Source organism: Phalacrocorax carbo, chromosome 3 (assembly GCF_963921805.1).
Source record: "Phalacrocorax carbo chromosome 3, bPhaCar2.1, whole genome shotgun sequence".
NCBI lineage: Eukaryota > Metazoa > Chordata > Aves > Suliformes > Phalacrocoracidae > Phalacrocorax > Phalacrocorax carbo.
Window position 1 is genome coordinate 89,913,640 of NC_087515.1, and position 24,789 is coordinate 89,938,428.

At 43.1% G+C, this 24,789-nt stretch overlaps 1 protein-coding gene across 1 annotated transcript; it reads right to left on the reverse strand.

The window, feature by feature from the left end:
• Nucleotides 1-492: 492 nt before the first annotated feature.
• Nucleotides 493-24,083, reverse strand: NT5E (5'-nucleotidase ecto). Its single transcript, XM_064447683.1, has 9 exons — nucleotides 23,397-24,083; nucleotides 18,640-18,862; nucleotides 13,464-13,652; nucleotides 9,977-10,174; nucleotides 8,329-8,480; nucleotides 6,182-6,290; nucleotides 5,236-5,385; nucleotides 3,518-3,718; nucleotides 493-1,841 (listed from the first exon to the last, which is right to left on the reverse strand). The coding sequence occupies exons 1-9, from the start codon at nucleotides 23,730-23,732 to the stop codon at nucleotides 1,684-1,686; spliced, it is 1,716 nt and encodes a 571-aa protein (XP_064303753.1). The 5' UTR covers nucleotides 23,733-24,083; the 3' UTR covers nucleotides 493-1,683.
• Between the last annotated feature and the right edge of the window lie 706 nt (nucleotides 24,084-24,789).

The window sequence follows — 24,789 nt, forward strand, 5'->3', positions numbered from 1 at the left end:
TTCTCTGTCAATGCAGTTTGCATTAGATTTATCGCTTTTGCATACCCTTTCCTCCTGTTTGTCAAAAGAAGGTAAAAGTGTTAGTTCTCTCTAGGTATGCCGCAGGAGTCGTCATAACTCTAAAAACTGGCATGCAGGTGCAGCCCGGTCCATCAGTGCACCCTCGCGTTACTGGTTTTATGTTGATTTGGGGCAGAGCATTCTGTAAACTAAACTTTAGGGGCTGGTATTGACAAATCATCGGTGCTGTGTTGTAACTGGCGTGTCTGGGTCAGCCCTTGTTTGTCTCCCTGCTCTAACACAGTTTACCCAATGCAGCTGTGTAGTCCAGAGCTTTTCATGTGCAACCCTTGAATTTATGTGGAAAGTAGAAAGGTCTTGAAATCTAAACACACTGACTGTTTATGTCAATCCGCCTTCTCCTCGAAGTCTGCAGGTGCAGTGAATTTAAGAGGTGAGTAGCTTGGGTCAGAAAGAGTGCTGCAGTGCACGTTCCAGAAAAACAGCAGGTTTATTCAAAACACTGAGAATCCACCAATAAACATGGAAACATGTTTGATGTCAAAATTCCAAATGTGAACAATCTTGGAAAAATAATCATAAGCAATCACTTCCTGCTGACGTCTGGGAAATTGACTTAGCATTTAAAGCAATTTCTGATTTTATACTCATTAGCCTATCTCTTACAAATATATTTTTTAATCACAGCCTTCCCTTAGAGAAGACGGGGCTTTTGAGTTATGATCACAATCATGATAAAGCCAGGTTACACTGTAAAAACCCTATTACTGGGCAACTGCCAAAGGTTGCCACAGTGGAGCAGGAGTCGATGCGTGTATCCAACGTTCCCTCTGAACGTTGCTGATAAAGAGCAAAGCACAGAGTCGGGAGCCCTGTGCTTTGCGCATTGGAAAAAAGTGTGACGTTAGGCATGTTGCTATGAAACATAATCACAGATTGTGTTCTCACTCTAGACACAGTCCCCAAACTGGTCATATTAAATAGGTAAGTGTATATATTTTTTCAATTTGTTAAAATTGATCAAAATCAAATCAAGCTTTCCTTGCATCCTTTACTAATGGAAAACACCAGTGAGATGCTGCAACTTCAAAAGTAAAATGGAAAAACTTGTTAATTGTATGTAAATGGGCTTCATGCTTTCAAGGGCGCCGAGTTTAATCCAGCTCTTTCAGGCACTGGTGTAGGTATGATAAATAGAATTATTAGAATGAAAGCTTTAATCCCGATTATAGATCAAAGGAAGGTATATTTACCTTTAATAAATCTATTTCTAGAAGCTTATTTACTGGAATCAGATTCTTAATCAACTCACAATCTAAAGCAGCTAAAAGAATTTGGAGAAAAAAAAAAAAAAATCCCAGTTCAGCAAGTGGTTGGTTCGTGATGGGGCATTAGCCTTCACTGGAACTTTGCTTGTGGAAACCTCAAACTGAGTTGCGGGTACCTGCTGGTAAGAGGTGTGATGAATTGTGCCTACTCGTTCTGTGCAGTGTGCTTCAATGGCTGTACCAGATTAAAGACAATTGCTTGTGCTGTTCACTGACGACATGCAGAAACCTAAACGTTCGTTTTAAGGTGAAAGAAAAGAACAGGTCTCTTCTCCCTTGATCGGCATCATCTGTCCTCTCGCCTTCCTCCGAATGACAACGCAGTGAACCAAAATCAAGTACGCAAGAACGTTGCAGTGAACGACAGGGCGATCAGAGTAAGGCTGCCTTCGATAAGACTTCCGGAAGAAAACTTTATTCGACCTTCAACTGCTGGGTAAACTCTATTCATCCTCTGGAGGTAACGGGAAACAACCTCAACATCAGGTTCACCTAAACAAACAAACAAAGTACAGTGTTCTCTGCAGCAGCCAAGCTCTGGACCAAAATTTAAGAACCTGTCTAAAACTGCAGCTTTAGCCCAGGTCTTAAAGCAAACCATTTTCTATGGTTCGCCAGTCTGAGCCGGTACACATCAAGACAGCGGAGGGGTGTGGAGAGTTGTTCCTTGTGCACAGAAGAAACATCTCTGGTGGTTCGTAGCCAGAATTTTTGGTAGTAACATGTATGGTGCCAAAAACAAGAATTCTTTTTGCAGCATCTGGCTTTTTTTTGGCTTGTTTTGCATCTGTTACAATGGTTACTGCCAGTCAGATTTAGGTAGAGCGAGCTAGTCTCCCACCTGTTTGGGGTAGAGTGCTACAGAGCTGGCAAAGCTATCGCTTACACCTTTTCAAGTGCACGCAAAGTATGATGTGGATTTTCCTACAGTTGGAAGACCCTCTTCAGTCACTGCTGCCAACCGTGTCACGAGCCCCTTCCGATCCAAGCTCTTGCAATCCTGAAGTGCAACACCTCCATCTTAAAAGTAATTATAGTTTTGCCCCTCTGCTATACTGGAAGACTGTACCAGAACCTTTCAAGTTGTTCCCTTTCATTATTCCTAATAGTTTCTCCCTTTGTGAATTTATTTCTGCATACACAGATAGTTACTAAAAACTACAGCCCCGCCGACTTTGCAAGCTGTAGGCTGATTTCGATTTAAAACACTGATCCTACCTGTGAGGCTCAACTTTAAATTGAAACACTCTAGAGAAGCAAAAAAATAGTCTGTAATGAAGGGCCAAAAGGAGATTTTTTTCGGGAAAAGCATGCTTGTACCATCCAAAAGCAGAACATATGAAATTAAAGTTCTGCAAGATGTAGATGTGCTCCTAGAAGATACTTTTTTTTTTTTTTTAAATACAGCACTACATTCCTTTTTGTGTTTTCAGAAATAATTAATTTTAATCTCGAAATTTTTTTCAAGTTTCCCTTTGTCCTAAAAGATGTACATGTCTATTGTACGAGCACTGAATTTCTAACAATTTGCATGCAACTTTAGAGGATCTTAAGACAGCAATGTAAAACACTTCCTGTCTTCCTCCAGCACGAACCTGCGTGGTGCTGCCTGCAGAACTCGTGAGAGTCCCGCTGCTTGCGGCGCGGCAGGCTAATTACCGCAGAGCACGTCAGCATCTTTCCCCTCGCCCTCTGTGTTGCTCGCCTGAGCTCCGTGGCCATTAGTAGTAGAGGTGACGATTCTGTTTTTGCAAGTCGTTGCACACAGGAAATATAAGGTCTAAAGAAAACAGCGCCTTTCTTTTTGATGCATTGTTTAGTAATGAGTGAAACTGCAAGACAGTACACGTCATATGTAGTCTCCATAGTGTGTTTTTTGCTTTTTTTTTTTGGTTTACCATGATAAACCAGTTTATCACGATAAACTGATTTATCATACCACTCTGTAAGCAGTGCTGAATTGATAAGGCTCGGTTTCGTTTTGAAACCTTTGTGATTTAACTGAAAAAGAATATAGTTGCTAGCTACAACCAAAACTAGCCATTCAGCGCAGTGAGATTAGAAGCAAATTTAATCTGTCCAATAAAAGCAGATAATCTGAGATTTGTACTAGAAAAAGATTTTTTAACTTTTAGGAATTTCTGATCCCCTGTTGGTGCCATACTTACCTTTACTGTACCCCAGATTTTCGTCTTTCAGCATACGGTAGCCATCTCCTCCATACAGCATATAGGACGGAAGAGTCACATTGTATATTTCATCCATCTGGAGTGGGACGTAGGATGGGACTCGGCAGGCTGTGCAAAGCACTTCCAAGCTGACGACTCTGCTTCCTGGGGCCCTGGAGAGATCGTACACCACATGGATGCCTACAAAAATACATGTTTGAATGCCACTTTATGCAGTGCCTATTGAATATATAAAGCTAGAAGCAGCATCTTCCACCATTTTCAATGGATTTTTTACGTTCACTTCTGCGACCTTCTGTGAGGTTACATTGTTTTGAGTGATACCAGTAAATGTCCTATTTTCTTTGCAAAATAATCAACTTTTATGCAAGAAAATTCGAGAGATTGGAGAATTGCTGAAGTACTGGCCCACCTCAGTTACTTAGCTGATCATCTGTTCTATTATCACTACGCTACAGGAGGAAATTACTAGACTGAGGATTAGGATACTGCACGATAAAAATACCTTCCCTTATTTCCGTAGTCACATGCTTTCTCATTCTGCTGTCTTGTTGGCTGTAACAACTCCTTTTAAAGCTAGCCAGCCACCCAAACTTAGCAGCTATTATGGATAATAAGCAGTCCTGAAAAAAGCCAGCCAAGCCGGGGCTGAACATTGTGATTTCTATTCGCTGTCGGAGCAGTAATGTTTCTACTTGTGAGCCTTCCTCAGTCAAAGCCTGGGGAGAGTTAGGCCCTCAGGACAGCATTGCCAAGATTTTGCTGATGAGCAAGATCTTAAAGCTAGTCCAAAGCACAGAGGCTCTGCCAACCCTGGCGCTCTTCCTGCTGTGGAACTTCTGACCTGAACCCCGTCCAGATTATCTTCTTTTTCTGTGAGAAGGCAGCAAGCAGAGGGGCTGCTGCTGCTTTACCTTAGTGGTACCCAAGAACATGGTAACTTGTGAAAGCACTCGCCTCATGTGCGAGATGTGGGTTGTGTCCTTGGCAGGTGAGGGTTCTAGATTGCACGGCAGGGAAGTTCCCCCATCACCAGGCTATGTGGGGGGAGGCACGGAGGGCAGGAAATCCCTCAGCCCCTGTCCTTGAAGTTTAGCTTTTCTGCTAAATAAACAATAAAAGCCACACTGCATCACAGAAAGCCCAGGAATAAACGTGACTGTAGCCTAGTACACATCTAGGTAAGTATATGGGGAGCTGCAATTCAAGAAATCCGTATGTTTTTAATATTAACTGTTCATCCCTAAAATATTTAGAAATCCACTGCAGCAATTCCATACCCCACTTGGACTAACTCTAAAACTGTCAGCAACCATTAGACAGTGGCACAAAATGATTTTGATAAACTGAACTTTGGCAATAACTGGCAGAGACATCCAGCCTGGGGTTTCAGGTAGGCAGCCAGTGAAGCACTGCACACCAGAGTTTGCTGTAGCGATTAGTATGTTACAGCTATATTCAATTATACCTTCCTGTAGTTAATTGAAGTGTTAAACTGCCGCCATTATGGGTTACTGAACCAACTGGGAATCCTGGCTCTGCTGAAAGGAACAGCAATGGCCTGTGTGCTGCAGCGGCTCAGTTAAAGATATGCAGGATAAATCGTGTCAGCTTAAAGCGGCTTCCAGGTGTAATACAAACAAGGCCAACAGAAGGGATGGCTGGCTTGGAAAACTGAGGAGGGGAAGAAAACATACCTCCAACCTGCAGCAGCTCTCCGCTTCCACTTCCGTATCTGTGCACACTGTGCTCAAAAGCTTCTTTCAGAGTGGAGCCTTTTACCGTTACCAAATCAAAACGACCTCCAAATGGCAAAACAGTCAGCAAATCTGCCACACTAATGCTACCTGGGGGAATGAGACTTTGATTAGGTTAATTTTTTTTTAAGTCTACAGTATTATTTTAGGATTGTTTAATGGTACACTTTTGACAAGAAACGCAGCAAATAGAATTTGAGAAAACGAGGGCCAGTAGAGGGGAAGATCACATCCAAACCAAAAAACTTGCACCTTTATCATCCAGCATGTATCGAGACTGATAAATCTGAGTTTGATGTAACGGCATCTATTGCTATTCCAATAACTCTACTAAAAGAGATTACAAACCACTAACTTAAGATGAAGAAAAACATTCTTACTTATTCTTACTGAGTCAGGAAATTTTTCCAGTTGCTCAAGATTTACTCATGGAGTCCTGGAGAGAGATTTAACTAAACTGAAAAAGGTGTTTGTTTTCAGTTTTCATTTATACAATACCAGGAAAATAAAAACTGTAGAACTTTACCCAATCAGAAAACCCTGGAATTCATATATTTGATAGCAAACTACAGAGGGCTCCCAGCTATGACACCCTCTACAGTAGGAGGTGAAGAATATCCACCATCTGTCTTCGTTCCAAGGCAGCAAAGGGAGAGGGAAATTATAAAAAGCACCGTGTACAATGCCAATAACTTCTGTCAATGTCAGCCTGAGTGCAGTTGTGCTCTCATTCAGGATAACCATTTGAGAAATTTTGAAATTGCTTCCAAATACTGTGCAAATCCCATCAAAACAAGCCCATACCTAACACTGGGTTCAGGCTTGCATAATAACTTGATTCCTCCTTCTTGATAAAGTTGTCATTCAGCTTGTAGTTTTTACATACCATTCGCGCTCTGTTCATCGATGGGTGACCGTATCCCACCTCCATTCAGGATGCACATTGAAACATGGTTCCATGACTTTCTACCTGGATGTCTGACGTTCTCATAAAGCTACCAAAGAAAAACATTTGAAGTAATTTCTTTTTAATCTTCACTTTTAGTTTAGGCTCTTGAAATTTACACCTGGTACAATCTGAGACTGAAAAGAGACAGAAACATTCTATATCTTTTTTGTCATTGCCTTCAGCTCCACTGCAAAATGCTGAATTGTTACAGAACAAGGCAAAAACCATTACAGCAAGTATTTTGCTTTTTTTAAAACTTTTAACAAGAAGCGTATTTGCCTTTTTCTGTAATGGAATCTTGGATTCTCCCATCATCTGTGTATATATGGCATAACCAGTGCAGGCCAGATGAACAAAGGAAGGATGTTTTTTTATTCCAACCACTGTGATAAAGACAAATGATTTGAGCATATCTGGAGAACTAGGAAGTGAAGAGGACCTTAAATATAGCTGTACATTAAAAATGTGTAGGGGAATGTATAAATTAAACTAGCTCTTGCTGTACATTTTAGGGAATTAAGATTTTTCAACTTCTCTGAGAGATTTTTAATATCTGGAATGGTCTTGGCAAACGAGAAAGACATAGAAGAGGGGAGGAATAGGAAACAAGCATATCAGATGAAACCCAAGAGTCTGCTCTGTACAGCATCATGTCTCCAACAGTAGCAAAACTCTGCCAAAAGCAACTTGCAAGGGCAAGATAATATTTGCCTGAGACATCCTAAGTAGTAAAGAAAATAGACTGGGGTTTTATTCAGTTGCATGAGGATGATAAGCCTAGAGTGTCAATCTTCAGAAATACCTGAGTAGAAAAGGAAAAGGTTGAGAAAAGAAACAATGGAAGGGATGGACTAATTTCCGTACAGGAATGACTATGGTAATAACTCTTCTGTCTCACAGACAGAAATACAGGAAGGACATGACAGAAGTCTCTAAAATCAAGAGGGGCACATGGAGGCTGGGTAGGATTCAATGTGTTTTCTCATTTCAGGAACGATAAAAAAATAAGAAAGATTCAGAGAGGGGGTGACAAGGATGGTCAAAGACACAGAAAAGCTTCTGAACATAGAATGATGGTATAAGCTCGGAATGTCTGACCTGGTAAGGAGATAATGGAAGGAAAATATTCAAGAAGCCTATAAAAACTCATTCGTGGTTGTGAAGAGGGTGGGCAGGGACCAAGTGTTCCAATAAAAACAATCACATGGACGGGATAAATAGCTTTGGGGACACACCTAAATGAAAACTCATGATTAGGAACTGGCTCCTGACTTTGTGGCAATGCTGCAGGACATTTATATGCTTATTTTCTGGAAGCAGTTGTGTTAGTGGACATTGTCCCTGGAGAACCCAAAGGTGCTGCTGTGGGAGAGTGAAACAGTGAAAACCAGCTAGTTTAAAAACTGGAAGTGACAGCTCACAAAGAGGCCTTCTGGTGCAAGATGACTGCTGAAGTCCAGTGATACCTGTCAGGATGCAGCAGGGGCTGGTGGCTCTCCCTGGGCTGGGGTGCTGGGGGCTTTTACCTCCTCTGCACCTAGCTGTGTGTATGGCCTTTACCCTTCCTTTGCTTCAGCTGGCACCTTTTTGACTTTTTGGGGGGACAACTCTTACCAGTAATTCAGCAGAAAACTACCCAGAAATTTTTTTTCTGGGCTAGTGTGTTAAAAAAGGGTGACAGCGGAGCCCAGTGAGTAATGACAGGCAGAAGGTTAAGTGCCATGAGCAGCGGACAGGTAGCAGGGCGGGAGAGGGGCAGGGGAGCCAAGTTCTCCTCTTGCTTGAGGAATGGGCTCTTAGATCAGATGGATGTGTCTCTTAAAACTGCAGCTTCAGAGACAGCTGTGAACAAGCCATTCTCTATATGAGGAGATAGGCAAAAAATAAATCGCTCTTTACTGTATACAGCGAGATTCATTACAGCCTTGCTTCTGCCAGATCTTTCTAGGGACACACTAGATGTTGCAGTGTTGGAAAGCAGCACAGAACCTGCGCGCTGGTAGTTTGGAGCCTGGGAGCACTTCATCTGATAGCTCTGGAGTAACACTTAGATGTGATTGCCACCTGCGGTGGCAACGTCTTACCACAGCATCGCAAAGCAAATTTCCCATGTTACATTCTTGGAAACGGCACGCTTCGCTTGTACCATTCAGGTAAACACTAGTTTTTCCAATCTCTTTAGAATAATCCCCCAGGTTTTTTCTCCATTTTTCCACTTCTTCTTTAACGTGCTTATCTACAAAGTAGTATAAAAGTGTAAAATAAGCATTGCACATATCTCATATTGATGACACTTCAGTGAATAAAAAGCTCTTCATGATTCTAAAATGTTACACTTTCCCCAAAGGCTCCTCTAGCAACACAACATCTACGCTCTCTTCAAACAAAGCCTGTAAAGGGAGCAGGCAGGCCGGGACAACCAAGTGACCAAGCTATTCCTGTGCCACAGCAGGGATATCTCCTCCGTAACACTTAAAAATATTTTTGCCCAGCCCTGTTCTAACCTCTGACCGATGAGGTTTCTACACCTACCTTGACAGACGAGAGCTTCTATACAATAATTTTTAATATACAACTGAGCTTGGTCTTTATTTGACATCATATCTTGGGTTTTTTCCCCTTAATTATAGCTTCTTCCCCCTTAATGTAGTGCTAAAAGGAATACTAGCTCATATATCAGTGTCAAGGAACAAACCCTTCATAGAAATTAATTCTCTATGCACATCTGTCTGCCAGGTGCAAATCTAATTTCTTCAGGAAAAAAAAAAAAAACAGATACAAAGATACTTATATATACAGACAGATAATGTCACAGCTGTTTTATATCAGCTATTAGTTTTAAGCAATTTGCCATGTAACCGTCAGCAACAGTAACATTTATAAAACGAGAACGCCTATGTATCTGAATTTTTACTTCTACTGATATCAGAGAGAAAATGTAAAGTCTCTTTACATCATCTCATTACATTAATAGATCACTGAGAATAACAGTAAGAATATCTACGAACACTTAATTTTTAAAGGATTTATTTTATAAATACTCTGGAAGAACATGGCAAGTCTGATAAAAGCTCAGAGCTTCATACAGCAAACAGTGGACAAGAAACAAAGTCTAGAGAACCAGCCCTGGGTAACCACAGGGGTGAGAAAAAGCAGGTAACAGAGCTCAGAGTTATAAACAGAAAGGAACAGAGAGACTCTCCTCCTCCCAGTTTTCAAATGTTTCAGAGCTGAAACTTTGAACACACTCAGCATGGAAAACAAGACACTGTGGGGTTTGTATCATATTTGCACGTTGCCAGAGTATTCACTTTTTTTTCTGGAACATCTCCACTTTCCTATATTGCCCTGACCTCTGTCCTGAAGAATCCAGCTCCTGGCAAAACAGTGTAAATTAGTCCTCATAATCTTCTAAGTCATAATTACAGGGCTAGCTAAAATGAGCTCTGCTAAATGGTAAGGTAATGTATCACCCAAGTTCCTACAAAAGGACTTTCAGTGATTTTAAATACACAAAAACATACACCCAGTCGGTGCATATTCAAAGGCCCCTGTTCAGAGGGAGAAACAGAGGCGGATGGATACAACTGTAACACAGCCCGAACCCTACTCCAAGGAGAAGCTCAGGAAGAGAGCTAAACTATTCTGCAACGTTGTGCTGTGTATTTAACATAATAACACTTGAATTGTAGTAGAGTGCTGCAGGCAAATTCAAACATCCAGCCCACGTACCTTCAGGAACACTGCGGTCCAGCAGAATGGGGTTTCCAACTGCTTCAACTACATTTCCTTTCTTGTCAAATGTAACATTTAAGTAACCGAGATATTTTCCATAAGCATAAGCTTGTACAACTGGCACCTTCCTCCCATCATCTGAGGCAACCATGAAGGGATATGGGCCAGCTGGCTGTTCAGTAGAGGGTGGGGTGCCTGCAAGAAACAAGCATGTAAAGCAGGTCTTCAGCTCATGTGACCCTTAAGGAATTATTAGAATGACATTTCAAATGTTTCTCAGCCTTAAAAAAAAAACCAAATAGGATATTAAACAGAAACAACAATGAATGTATTGGTCAACAAGCACACATTTGATTGTTCAGTTATGTTATTTCATAAGAGACAATGTTGTTTTCAGGACATGAGCTCTAATAACTGCCACAGTGTTTTTTAAGTTGTGACAGCACAGTCCTCCATGACATCAGGTCACAATAGCAACAAAGGAACTTTTATTTCCAATTATTTCAATCTAAACCTCTCAGTAATGCACTCATACCAGCCTCCAGCTGAAAAATTTATTGTGAAGCCTTCAGACTACATTATTCTGCATCAGATACAAAATGAGAACGTTAGTAAAACATACATAGGACTTCTTGATATGAAGAAGTCTAAGCTATTTTTATTGGTAATATGCAGTCAGAATACCTACAAGCAGTTCTGTGAATTTGTGCATACACCCAACTGACTTTTTTCACTCTACCAAACTTAACCTCCAAAATTTAGACAGGCTGCAAACCCTCTGCAAAAGGAAACTTCATTAGCATTAGAGTTACATGGTCATGGATTTAAAACCCTGATCAACCTGCCAAGTCTGAAGGGTGATTAGATGTAGGACTTGGAAACAGATTTAAGCAAGGCATTTACAGAGAAGAGAGATCTCAGCTCAGTCAGCATAGGCTACCACAGCATTCAGAAACCACGCAGGGGAGGAAAGCGGCAAAGAAAACTACACAACACGGCTCTTGTCTCAACGGTACCAGTCTTCTCCCTGTCTCCTTGACAATATTATCTGAGTAGTATTACTCCCCCGTTATTCCCATCAGTACTTCTACCCCACTGTCAGCAACAGCCAAGGTGGGGCAGCTCTGAGAGGCATCACGCGTTGCGCAGCAGGTCCCACTGCAGAGCACCCCCCTCAAAGCCTGCTGCTCGCTCCTATCCCAAAGCCAGCAGCATTTCCCATCCATGTGTTGGCAAAAGATGGGGTGCCAGCAGGACAGGGACGTGGGGCACCGGACACAGAGGACATGGATCTGGAGGAAAGGAGGCTTTTCACTTCCACTGCTCACAGAACAACTGGCTTCCTTCTATTGACAGTTATTTATGTAACATAAAATCCTGGGTGAAGCAGCATGACAAGTATTCCTCCTAGAACTCCAATATGATTCATATTTCCCTCTAATCTCTCCTCTTCTCCAGGGAGAATGGCTGTAACAAACCACAAGCTGAATCACCTCTACTTTCAGCCTGGCTGACAGAGTTGGTTTATTGGTGGTGCCTCTTCACTATTTGATATTTTTGGGGGGAAGAATTTAAGAAATCCTGTAGCTAATGAGAACCCTGCAGGATTCATGCATGCAAAAGTGGCTTTGGGTTTTTTGGAACTGAAAGAGGAATCAGTTTTGATCTCTTGCCCTTTTGTAGCCCTTGAAAGAACAGAGCATTAGCAAGAGAAAGTTATTGTTCATGGTCATTATTTTAGTTTACATCAGCTGTGCATGGTTAAGCGCTTGCCCAGAGACTTATTTATTGCTTGCTTCCTGAAGAAATACTTTCTGATACTGATACTTTCTTGCAGGATTAATTATCACTACAACATGGTTCTGTTGTAAGATAGATGTGTTCCTACTAAAATAAAAAGACTTTTCAGTGCATCTTATCGCCAAAGAAAACAGCACTAGAAGAGCACAAGAACCTGGATTCCACTGTGTAAACCCACGATGAAGGTACACTTTGAATACTGCGTGCATCCTTGGTTTTCCCAACTCAAAAATAATTCAGTAAAACTGCTGAAAAATGCCACCAGTGGGCAGCAGGCTGCACACAGACAGAAGTCCAATATCTCTGCAGGATATGCAGGTCAGCAGTGGAACACCCTGCCACTGGCTGTCGTGAAGGCTGAAGGGGCTCAAGGGGAGATGGGGCAAGTTCAGGGAAGACAAGTTCCAGCAGGAGCGAGTAAATACCAAGATGCCACTTCAGGAGGTGCCTGAGCTGCAAGCGGGTGGGAGACGGGGACAGACTTGAGTACAGCATCTCCACAGGCTTGTCCACTCTTCCCTCAGTCACTCTTGGAGACAAGACATTGGGATGGATGGTCCTGTCATCTGTTCCAGTTGCCACTTCTCTGCTGCACCCCTATGCTAAGTGTTTGTGGTCTCTGACTTGTAAACAGGTGCGTAAATGCTTTGTGGATCCAGCTTAGCAGTTATTCCTTGAGGTCGAATTCAAGAGATCTTCCTAACTGTTTAATGTATAGCTCTAGCATGCAATTGTTTCTCTTTAACAAGTGGAATAATAAAAGGTGAGAGCCCGGATGAGACAAAATAGGCATAAGAAAGTGAGAGGAGATGAGTCGGGAGAGGAGAGGATGAAATGGACAGTGCAAAACCTTTAAGAGGTTAAGTTCCTAGGGTACATGGTGCTATCCCTGTGACTAGAGCACAAGAGAAATTGCTCTGAAAATTACAGAAAGGTCCTGTTATAGTCTCAATCAGTTAATGAAGTTTCTACTAAATTTAATGAGCTATCTTTGATGGTTTAAAAAAACCCCAGCCTTTCTTTCACTTGTGCCCTGGCACAGGGAAGGCAGCAGCACCGGAGAAGCTGCTGATGGCAGGTTTTTCCTGAAGTAGCATTGCTGCGGAAGAAATCAGATCAATAATGTTTACCCCTGGAATGATGTCTACCTCTAGAAAAAGAAGAATAAAGTCAGAAGTTAAAAGAGGGACTGAAAAAGACAGAGGAAATTTGGGAAAAGTTTTTTAATGGTAGGGCTAGTGAAGACCTATAAGTGCAGATTCAGATTCCACAGAAAATCAACATTGGCATCATTTTTGAGGTCTTACGTGATTTTTTTTTTGTTAAGTCACATACAAGTTTAAATGTAAACGTCTTGTATACTCCTTTGTATGCGTGATCTTGAAACAGGTACAATACGTTTGGCAGTAATTTACCGGTATTACTATCTTTGTTCCTCTGTCCGCTTCATGTATATCACCTTGAACATCCACAGCATTAAGGGACCTTTCAGTGAGAGTTAGGGCACTTCTTTCTCACAGCCTGTTTTACATTAGTTTCTTCCATAGAAGTCCTGGATAGGTACCAGCCATGAATCTGGCCCAGTCCAGCCAGCAATAAACTAGACTTGGAAAGTTCTCTGAGTTTAAACAGAAACAGTTTCAGCTTTGCTTTAAAAGCAACATTTTAGTAAGAAGTAAAATACCTGTATAGAGAAATGTGTTTGTATGTCCTCCAATTACAACATCCACTCCTTTCACTTTTTGGGCAATGTTTTTGTCGACAGTAAAACCAGAATGCCCTAGTGCAATTATTTTGTTCACTCCCATAGCAGTAAGTTCATTCACTTGTTCTTGCAATGCTTCAATTTCGTCTTCAAAGATTACATCATCCCCTTAAAGAAAAAGAACAAACATGAATGTATTTACAAAGTACCTTAATTACTAGGGTTTTTTTTTAAAAAAGTAGTTGATATTGGGTTCTATTTTGTATAATTAATGGAACGTTGAATGTCAGTGGCTTGCAAATGCCCTTAGTTGGCTCAGTCTCCTGACCTGATCTGATGTTCTGAGGTTCTCTCAGGAGCACCTGTGTACTTAGACAAATACTACATTCCTGCACTGAGCTGTATATACTTGCCTATACTAAACAAGTTGTAACTCCATAAAAAAATTCCAGTGACATCAACTGTGGGATCAAAAATTGAACGGCTTTCATTATTTAACTAGAGAAAAGAAACTAAATAGGTCAGTGTTCGAGTATAAACACTTTTAATGTGCTATAAAGCTTCTTTTCTTCCCAAATTGTATTTCTTTGAGATATTCTATCTTCTCCTGAGTTAAATCTCTCTTTTTACTCCACACTTATCTCATTCTCTGCTCCCCCCGCCCGAGGCTTTAAACAGCAGCTCCTTCAAAGTCCCGCACTGAACTCTGAACTGCCTTTCTACACAAAGTATCTCACCTAATGTGAGCCACTCTCAGTAATACCAATACAGCACAGCACACAACTGAACTACCATCCTGAGATGAGGACAGAACGGAAAGTGTGGAAAGGAGAAACCTTTTCTGGACCACAATGTTGGGAAACTCACAACCTTTCTGCTAGGTCTCTGTGCCCGCTGAAATTATTCTAACATGACAGTTACAAGAGCACTAGGCAAACATGCACTTTTATCCTGGGCAAAGTGCTTTGGGTTGCACAAAAGGACTTCCTATGTGAGAGGCCAATTTATTGACATTGTTGGGTTTGTTTATTGACAAAGTTTTAAGAATAGAGTTTAAGAACACAACAAACTGTAATCCTAAACTTTCTGGTGAAGACAACTGGGTAACATTTCTACCAATTCCCCCTCTACCTAAATCTTCTCCTTCCTGCAGTTTTTTCACCAAACCATTTTGAAATATGCCTTTAAAGTCAAAAGATTTACATTATTTCATAACAAAGGGAGGAGTGAAACGAATTCACAATCCAGTGCAAAGTGTCCAGGAAATGAAGCTGCTACAATGGAAGAGATAAAAGAGGTTTCACACAAATTTGTTCACCACCACACCCATTGAATAGTTCTGTTACTGCCAGGGGGAATCTCTGTACTGCATGTTGCAGAGTGAATTGTACAGTACAACCCCACGTTTTCTTCCTGTGGACCTCTTCTTAGAATGAAAGAGTCATAAGTTAACTGAGGTTGGAAGGGACCTCTGGGGGCCATCTAGTCCAAAACCCACTCAAAGCGGGAACTCAAAGCCAGATGAAGATGCTCGGGGTCTTGTCTGAGCAAGCTAAAATTCCACAACCTCTCTGGGCAACCTGTTTCACGGCTTAACCACTATTACCATGACAAATTTTTTCCTTATGTCCCACCATAATTTCCTTTGGTACTTGAGCCCATTGTTTCTTGTTCATTCTCTGTGCCCCTCTGTTTGTCCCTGTCTTCTCTACAAACCCCCTTAAGGCAGTGGAAGGCTGCACTTAGTTTCCCCTTAGCCTTCCTTCTCCAAGCTGAAGGAAGCCACCGGCTTCAGGCCCTCTTTGTACAACCTCATGCTTGACAGAAGCTGGGCCTGATGCAGAGCTCCTGGCAGAAGGGGAAGTCTGGGAAATGCTCCCTGAATGTAGGCCATTCACGTGCTCATCTCACTACTCGGGGACCAGCTACAATGGCCATGCACACCACAGTGAGGGGATCACTTCTGTAAAGAGGGCTGAGGTCTCTAAACGAAGAGCAAGCCGCTGACTAGCTGTGTTAGTACGCAGTTGCCTGCAGGCTAAATTCTCCGATGGCATGCAGCCAGGTGGCCCATGATAACCAATCTCTCCCCATCAGCACCAGCTGTTAGCCACTACACCATTGCAGCCCACAATATACAACCTATATACATACACAACCAATATACAGCCTACACCATAAACTGAAGCCATTATTATTATTAACCCTCAAGCCATAATAGAACAAACAAACCTACTTTCATCATCAGGGGAAAAACAAGGCCTGTCCCATACCAGCAAGTCCATCTCTCTCCCGCGACCGTTAACGGCAGGGCACCGGCAGCCGCTGGGGTGGGCAGAGGCAGTGCCAACACACCCGCCCAGCAACCGCCTGCTGCCCACCTCGCCCTCAGAAAGGGATTCCTGCTTGGGGGCTGCAGGGGCTTCTTGCATCCCTAGCCATGGCATCTCACACGGCTCCGTAGCTGAAATAGGCCAGTGGTTTCAAAAGTCATACAGCATGAGATTGTAAGAGCAACTACACAGCACTCATTTCTCTAAGAAACCAGGCAAAAAGCAATAAACTGCTTTGCGCTCAACTGTGAATTTTTCAAAACAGTCTGAATTTAAATAAAGTGCTTATTTAAGAGTTAGTTATTGCCCGTGTCAGTAGTTCACTTCTCCTTCAAGGCACTAAACCAATGTGACATCCTCTTCTGTTTATAGATGGGGTAGAGTTTCAGGTAAGACATCCAAACTGTGCTATAAATGAACAAGGAAAAAAAAAAATGGCTGCATGGTAAAAATATTATGCAAGCTAGCCAGAATTAAGTGGAATAAATGGAATTTAAAATTCCAGTTTAGACACCTCTGCTAAGTTGATAGTTTTAGCAATTATTTTGCTGCCTATAGGGTTACAGAGTAAGCAGCTTTGGGTTTCCACCTTCTACAAAAGGACAGTGGACAAAATGGAGTTATATTGTTTCACAGCACCAAATGCACCTCTCAGGACAGATAAAGACATCAACTATTTTGTGGGGTTTACAACACACTGCACCATTGAGCTGGTACTATCAAATCCTAGAAAGATGGTCTTGGGATTATCCATGTAAAGCAGATGTCTATGTGCCAAGTTATGAACAACTCTTGCAGGATGTGGAAAAACTGGCTGGGCATTCAGCTGAGCCAGCTGTATACAGCAAAACAGAGCAGAACTGTAAAGAAACTGCCAGTTGGCTATAATCTATCACTTATGCAAAGAGCCCCCCATCCCTATGGTTTCCAAACAGAAACATTAACAGTACCTTTAGCAGAGCTTAAGTGTTCCTTCACAATGGAAACACTGAGATTTAAGGACTTTGTACTCTGTTCAAGTACGTTGATAGGTGTTTTAAGCCGACTATGGAAATTACAAGTTGGAATTTCATAATTGCGTGGAAGTTACTGAGATTTAACAATAGAAGAAATCAGACTCACAAAAGATTTCCATAGAAAGTAGTCATGTAGGAATTCATGTTTCAGCATTTTCGAGGTTCCTATTTTGAAGCCTTGAGAATACCCTCAGAGCACACTGCATGCCAAAACAATTGCTGCACTGTTTCATTTACTGAAACATCCGGAAGAAGTGTGTAGAGATAAGCAAGGTGCTGAATTTAAAAATCACAATGTATCGTATTCATTGAATTAAGGAATTAGGGTGACAATTATTTTGTCACCAACCCACCTCTGCCATGATTTTATCAGTCTGAAGGACCGCTAGGTCACAGGTGATACATAGTCACTGAGTTATATTAACGTATCCTGAATTCACATTTTTCAAAGCTTCCAAATGTTCCTCCACACGCTGAGAAATTTATAAAAACTCTAATCACTAGAAATGGTTCCGATAGAATTTGCCTTGTTTGTTACTCAGTTACGCTGTGGGATATACTTAGCTCAGAGCCGCTTCAGCTCCATCTACGGAACTAACAAACCTCCCCTTTTAACACAGTTTTTTCTAGTTGTGGTCTCAGCATAGAGGCATTCGATGTCATGTCTAGATGTTATTGGAAATGTATTTAAATGCGTCAGACAACCATTCCAACGTTATCTGGATTTTCCTCTAGTATATTTAGTTATATGGTAGTTAAAATACACAGCACGGGAATTAAAAAGCACAGAAGGAACAATTTTATACTCTAATACTTCCTCAAAGTGTTGAATATTGCTTTTCTCAAGAAAGCTACATATTAATACTTTATTACTGAGCAATGGAAAAAGAATTAATAATATGAAGTCCTTTTTCAATGTGGAAAACATTTTAAACCGGTGCTTAGGGCATCCCTACTGCAAAAACCAGGGAAGAAAGTCTGATTTTGTCAGCAGGGGGCTGAGCTTTGGGAAGGCAGTGACTCAGATCTCCTACAGCTGATTTAAATGTGTTCCTCATTCCAGCAGACCATTTTATTTTACTTAAAAAAAAAAACACCCTCAACAAAGCAAAACCTCTTAAATGTTGGAAAAAATAGTCAGAAATTGAGAGGTCTTTTTCCTCATCAATTCTAATTTTATTCATGAATGAAGCAATTGTGGTAAAAGCTGAATGGGTGTTCCGTCTGTAGTCTAATTTCTGGAAATATTTGAGAGGCTAAAAACATCTTGGGCAACTTCTGCTTCAAAAACGCATACGAAGCTCTCCTTGTATTAGGACTCGAGCGTGGAGGCATCGAAGAGCAAAATTTCAACACACAAAGAAACGTCTTGGTATGAACACGTTTCACTCTAGAGGCAGGCTGTATCAATGTTTTAACATTTGCTTAAATGGATATTTTTCCAATAAATAACAATAAAATTACAAATTACAATAAAATGTGAAAGAATAAAAATTTAAAAACCCAAACAACAGTAAAACCCCTAAAGGTCCCCCTAGCTCCCCTGCAATCTCACTGACCTTCTTATATTCTTAGATAATTCAGCAATGCTAAATAATTCAGGTCTGTATGGAAATGGATTTTAACAAGCCTTCTCCAGTTTAAAAATCAGGAGGTTACAAAGCTGGATAATACACGTAAATACCGATAGAACAACAACAAACTTTTCACTTTTCAGCTGAAAAAGTTCACCTTTGGATTCAAACCAGTGGGCAAGTAATAAAATAGCAACAAAGGACATCAACTTACATGCTAATGAAAACATACCTGGCTGTGAAAGAAAAGTAGTTTCCTTTGTAGTGTAGCCAACGATTCCTACTGACTCCGAGTCAAAATGTACTATTTTAAAAGGACGAACGTATTTCATCATTTCGTTCCCTAGCGGGGTTTTCCCCTTAATGTTTGCACTCAGGATAGTAAAACTAGCATTTTTAAGGAGAGGATCCAATAATCCGCTCACACCTTCATCAAACTCATGGTTCCCCAAAGCCTGTGAAAAGCAAGAAGAAAATGTAAGACCCTAACTCCCATATTCAGTTTAAATACTCTCATAAATTATATACAAGGCATGTTTAAGAAAACGAAGTCTATGTTCTAGGGAAGAAAAACCTATCTTGTCTAAAACAGCACTTTCCTGTTTCTCAAATATAGAAATGACCTTTTTTTTTTTTTTAGGTTTAGGTTTTGCTTTTCAGACTCTCTTATATCAATACAGATGTGAAAGCTGAAATCTAAAACCTATCTAAATAAGTGTTTGTTATCATACACCAGATTAAAACCCACTGGTTTTTCATCCTGTAACAGCAAGAAAGAAGATTAACAATAACTCCAAAAGAAAACACATATTTTGTGAACATTGTTTAAAAAAATACTGAAGAAAATGTTAAATGCCAATGACAATATTTGTTATCCTTAAATAAAACAGGAATTTTAAGAGCTTGTGCTTGGGCTACAGTTTTTTAAACATATTTAAGTCACTTGGTAAGAGTTCTTGTGTGCTTTAAGATGTAACAAGAAAATATAATTTTCTAGCCAACATCAGTATCATTACATAGTGGAAGCTCTAATGTTTATCAGCTAGGGAGAGTCTCCGCAGACCATCCACAGCAGGTGTGTGCGCACACATGCAGGTGTGTGCACGACACTGTGAAGTGCTAAGACGATCACACAAAATGAGCAGTCCAATTTATTTATTAGCATGGTAATACCAGCAAGATGAGAATGTTTAGTCATTCTAGGTTGGTTAAGCGGACAAAAATGGACTTATGTCAAAGGACCATGGAACTTTCTCCTACCTGCCCTTTTTTCATGATCCGCCTAAGTTGCCGCTGTGCCTGCAAGTTTGGTGACAGCGAGCAATACCTTCATAGACGGAAACTTTGCAGAAGCACAATATACGCAAGAACCTTGTAGCGTATTTGCATATTGGTGAAGGAAAAGATGTATCTATCAACGGTAAGAGCATAACTTGGTACAAGTTTTCAGGTGGCAACTGAAGCAGAGCATGAAATGGGTGCTAAAGCCAACAGGCCAACTCTTCCAGACAAAAGAATGTTCATGATTTCATTCTGAGGATTAAGTGGGGAAAGTCGTATTTGTCATCTAAAAAGACTTATATACCTCTCTGCTCTGCTCTACTTCGATAAACAACCCCTAGGTGTTTGTTCCAACTTTTATTCCCCAGATAGATGATATCAACCCTGATCCCATTCCAACCCAAGCAGGACCCTGAAGCCACTACAGGCATGGGAGCTCAGTATTTCAATCAACTGATTGGCAGTGTCTTTCTTTTGGGGGAGACAAAGACCCCTGACCCCTCTGATTCCCACAGGCAGGTAGTGAATAGCCCTGTGGAAAAACCAGGATACTGGCAGTAATTTGCATTGGCAAGCAACTGCTCCTGCTGACACTAGTGAGAACTCACACCCCAGGGACGGAGCCAAATTGTTTGCATGCTGCTGCAGCACTGTTCCAAAAGAACCAAAAACTCTTTAGGAAAATCCTGACTTGGGAAGACGTAATGAACTCCAATTATATTCCACTTCTAGCCATATTCTAACTGTAACCTAAATTGCTGTAAAAAAAAAAAAAAAAAAAAAAGAGAATAACACTCTAAGGAAACTCATTTTGATGCTGACTGATGTTCTGAAAAGATGTCCAGGGACTGGTAGAGCACCTCAAAGTGGTTACAAGCTACTTCCTTTTAGCTGATGCATAGGTCTTCTGTTCCTCCTAAATATGCAATTAAACCCCTCCAAAAAAGGTTGCAAATGAAATAACAATTTGAATTGGATGTAACTGCCGCTAGTTTGTCATGAAAGGGACCCAACCAACTACTTGTTTCTCTTGGCTTTGTATCTTGCATTTGGATTATTTCATGTCCATTAGGATACAAGCTTTGATCAAAACTTTTCCCATGGTGTGCGGGGTTATGAAGTCTCTTGTTCATGAGAAATCACTGGTGGCTAATAATAGGGGTTTTTTTGATGCAGCTCCCCCTCCGGGGAGGAGGATGCGGACTGTTTTGGGCTCCTGTACTCTACCTAACTACCCGCACACCCAGAGCCTCTAGGACTCTGTACCTGTGCAGTATCCCTTCACCAAATCTGAATCCATTGGCCAAATAAGTGTAAGTCACAGGGGGGAATAAACAGAAATATTCAGGCACACAGCAAGTGATCATATAATTATGCTTTTCACAAGAAACCAGAGTAAAAATATTTCAAAATCAGGATATAAATTAACACAAGGATGCAGCTTAAAAGCAGAGCTTAAAACTAGAAGATTTCTATCACCCCTTGATTTGGTACTTAATTTGAATTTTGGTGTTAATTACACCAAAAAGCAAGGCTAGTGCCAAGAAAATTTGGAAGGCAATACCTAGGTAAACAGGAGAAAATAGGCTTGAGGTGATAACAGGCAAAAATGAAAAAAGGGGAAACCTAAAAAAATGAAATTTGGCACATTTGTGGAACAAACCTCTAACACCGCCAGGCTGCCCTAACCCCTCCTGTGGCCCCCATCCTGTAACAAGTTCTATGACTCATGTTCCCTCTTTCATCCTGTTTGTAATCCTACTCCTGTATCTCACTTCTAACAATTTCAGTAAACCCCACCCCTTCGGCTAGGGATGTGACTTCTCAATTTTTGCTTAAAGAAAGACTATCTCACCCTTCTGCAGTGTGGCTCTTACCTTGCTCCCTGTGCCCCCCTGGCCACCATCGCCACTGCACATGGTGCATGGACAGAAGAATCAAAAAGGATGCTGCAGCGCTGCCCAACACTCAGCATCAGGCCTCAGGCTCTTTGGTAGCAGAGAAAGTTGCTGTAGTCTCTGTAGCTTCTCCGTCTATCCTGTCCCCTTCTACCCACTGGCAGTATTCAAATTATAATATGCAGCACCTCCACAGAGAACGAGTGGTTGACTACTTCACCTAAGGTATTAGCATCCAGTACAAGGCTTTGGCTATCCGTTATGGTGTGGAAATATTTTTTAATCTTATTCTGATGAAAAAGCTCACGTCAGCAGACGCCTCCTACGTAGTGTATTTCTAAAACTGAGCCGTAGTTCAAAACTGCTGATTTTGCCTGAAAGAATTTTGATACGATCAGGAACCGTACAAGCTCCCAGCCTGCCATGAACCAGCCAAAACAGCAAATGCAAGGCTGAGAAATGACAGCCAGTAGCAAGCTTTGGGAAGAAAGGTAGGAAAAACCACCTCAAACCATTTCTGTGCTGCAGAACCCCCAAAGTGCTCCCCAGCTCTCAGTGAGGATGAGTCCTGAATGCACACACTCCTGCCCATCACCATTAGGAGGAAAAAAAACCCTGTTAATGTTAGTTTTGCAATTGGAAACCATTCATTAGGCCATGTGAACTGGGAGCAGTATCCTTCCCAGACCCGTCTGTCTGGTATGAAGTGCATTTAGCCTAGGCGAGTGCACTGGGGCATCCCTTTCCCTTCTGTACATGTTATGAGGCAGAGGGAAGAAACAGGTGATGCCATTTTTACCTGGGAAAGAAGTGCAGTCCTTTCCAGAGAAAGAAAAAAAAAAGATGAAGACAGAGCATCTGACAGGCACAGGTTTTTCCCTTAAGCTGCCAACTGGGATGAAATAAATACACAGTCACTCTCAAACACTATCTGTACTCTCTCCTTCTTTCTGGGGTTGTAGGCAAGCAAAATAACCCACACTAATTCTTTACACATTAATAGGTTATTGCCCTGAGAAAAAAAGATTTAAGGACATGGACTGACATCCCCCAATCTCAGTCTCAAATCCTTCTACCTTCTGCTTTGCACTCGGAAAACCAAAAGAGACAGAGTAAAGGTGCAGGAGTGACATCCTCTCAGTCAGCTTCCTCACAGATGCACTGTTACAGTCTCTGAGCCGCCCGCACACAGCCTTTTATACCCCTTTATGACCACAGCTCTAGTTGGACTGGACATGACCAGGGTGGGACTGATGAAAACTAAAAATCCTCACCCTTGGAAACAGCACTGCCAACATGTGCCATCTGTCCCTTCCCATAGGACGGAAGCTGACAGGGCAGGCTCTGAGCCGCGGCCAGGGTTAATCCATCACAGGCCAGGCTCCTCGGCTGGCTTTTACTGGGCTCTCTTCCATGCCTCTGCTGACCCCTCTCCAACAGCCCATCCAGCTCCCTGTCCATCCCAAGCCCCTGCTCTCCAAAGGGCAGCTCTTCCTCTGCATCACCGCCTTTTTCTCTGCGTAGCCTTGGCATCGGCTCCTGGTTTCTGGCTGTCGTGGGGCTGCCAGCCCATGACTTCATTCGGCCGGGTGCCCGTCACCTAGTGCATCGCTTCTCTTCATGCTTACCTCTGGCCACCTTTGCCCATGATTTTAGTGTGACTTACAGCCTGCTCTGGTGCAACGCTGCACACTCCAGGAGGTGGAAATGCAAAAAATGGCAGCAGAGGAGGAAAGGGAGGAACAGACCCAATACCCAAGGAGGGGGAAGCCCCCCACCGCGCCGCTCGCCGCCCCCCGGCCCGCTTTACCATGGCATCGTAGCGCAGGAGGTTCATGAAGTTGACCGCCTCTCTGCCCTTGAAGTGGGAGAACCACACCGTGCCCTGGTACTGGTCCCCGGCGTCCAGCAGCAGCACGTTGCGGTGCGCGGCCCGCTCCGCCGCCACCCGCGCCGCCCGCCGGGCCACGCCGCCGAAACATCCCGCCGCCCCCTCCGCGCCCGCGCAGCTCCGCGGCCCCGCGCCCTGCATCTCCTCCACCCGCCCGTGGACGTCGTTGGTGTGCAGCAGGGTCAGGCGCAGCTCCGCCGCCGCGCCCAGCACCGCCGCCGCGCACAGCCACAGCGCGCCCGCCCGCCCCGCCATGCCGCCGGGGGCTCCGCGCCGCTTCGCGGGACCGCTCGGGAGCGGCGGCGGGAGGGGAGGAGAAGAAAGCCGGGGGAGCGCCGCGGCGGGGCGGGGAGCGGGCGCGCCGCGACGGGGGAGCTGCTGGGCCGGGCTGCGCGGGGCGAGCCGTGGCCACCCACCCGCGGCACTCGCCGCCCGTCGGGCGCGGGCGCCGCAGCAGGTGCTCCGCCTCCGCCGGGGCTGTGGAAGGGCTCGGGGCGGCCGCCCGCCGCGTTCCTTGGGGCGCCGGGAGACCGAGAGCCCTGCCCGCCCCGCCGCGGGACTCCCTAAGCCGGAGGTGCTGCCCTGCGCCCGCGGCCGTCCCGGCCCCCGCCGCCCGTCCGTCCGTCCGTCCGCCCGCCCACCGACGCCCTGCACCGCGGCACAGCTGCTGCCGGGTCCGAGTCGGGCTTCTCAGCCGGCTGCCGGCGGTCACAGGAGATGAAAACTCAGCCAGCAGCGAAAGGGCAAACTCCAGTACTCATCTCAGGAAGCCTCGGTGAATGTTTAGTGTGCTGAAAGGAGTTTCCAAACCTTTACATGAAAATATTTGTTTTAAGGGTTCCATTCAACCTCTCTCCTCTTTCTCCAATGACGTTTAAAATAACAAGTGCTACTTCAGCCCTAAAAAGAGTTACACCACTTTAAGGATTGATTTAATTATAACTCCAGTGTTTTTTGTGTAGATTCATGAATTGCTTTCAGCGCTTTCCTTCCGTGGCTAAATGCTAAGCTTTTAGCTGTGGTTTGGCATGTGCGGGCGGAAGAGAAAACCCGCCAATGCCTTAAGCAAACAGCTCTTCAGGGGTATGGCGTGGGGCGATCGCCGCTTCGGTAAATTAAACTGACTGGTGGCCCCACCTGCTCCGCTCGTTGAAGCTGTGCATCCACAGAGTGGGCCCACATTTTAAACCACTTTTAGCATGTCATCTGAAGAAAGAAATTTTTCAAAGTGAGCTTTTGAAGTGCTGTAACTTCCGTACATTCTCTTGCAACTTTTGGACAACCGCACATTGTAAGCAGCAACTGACTGGCC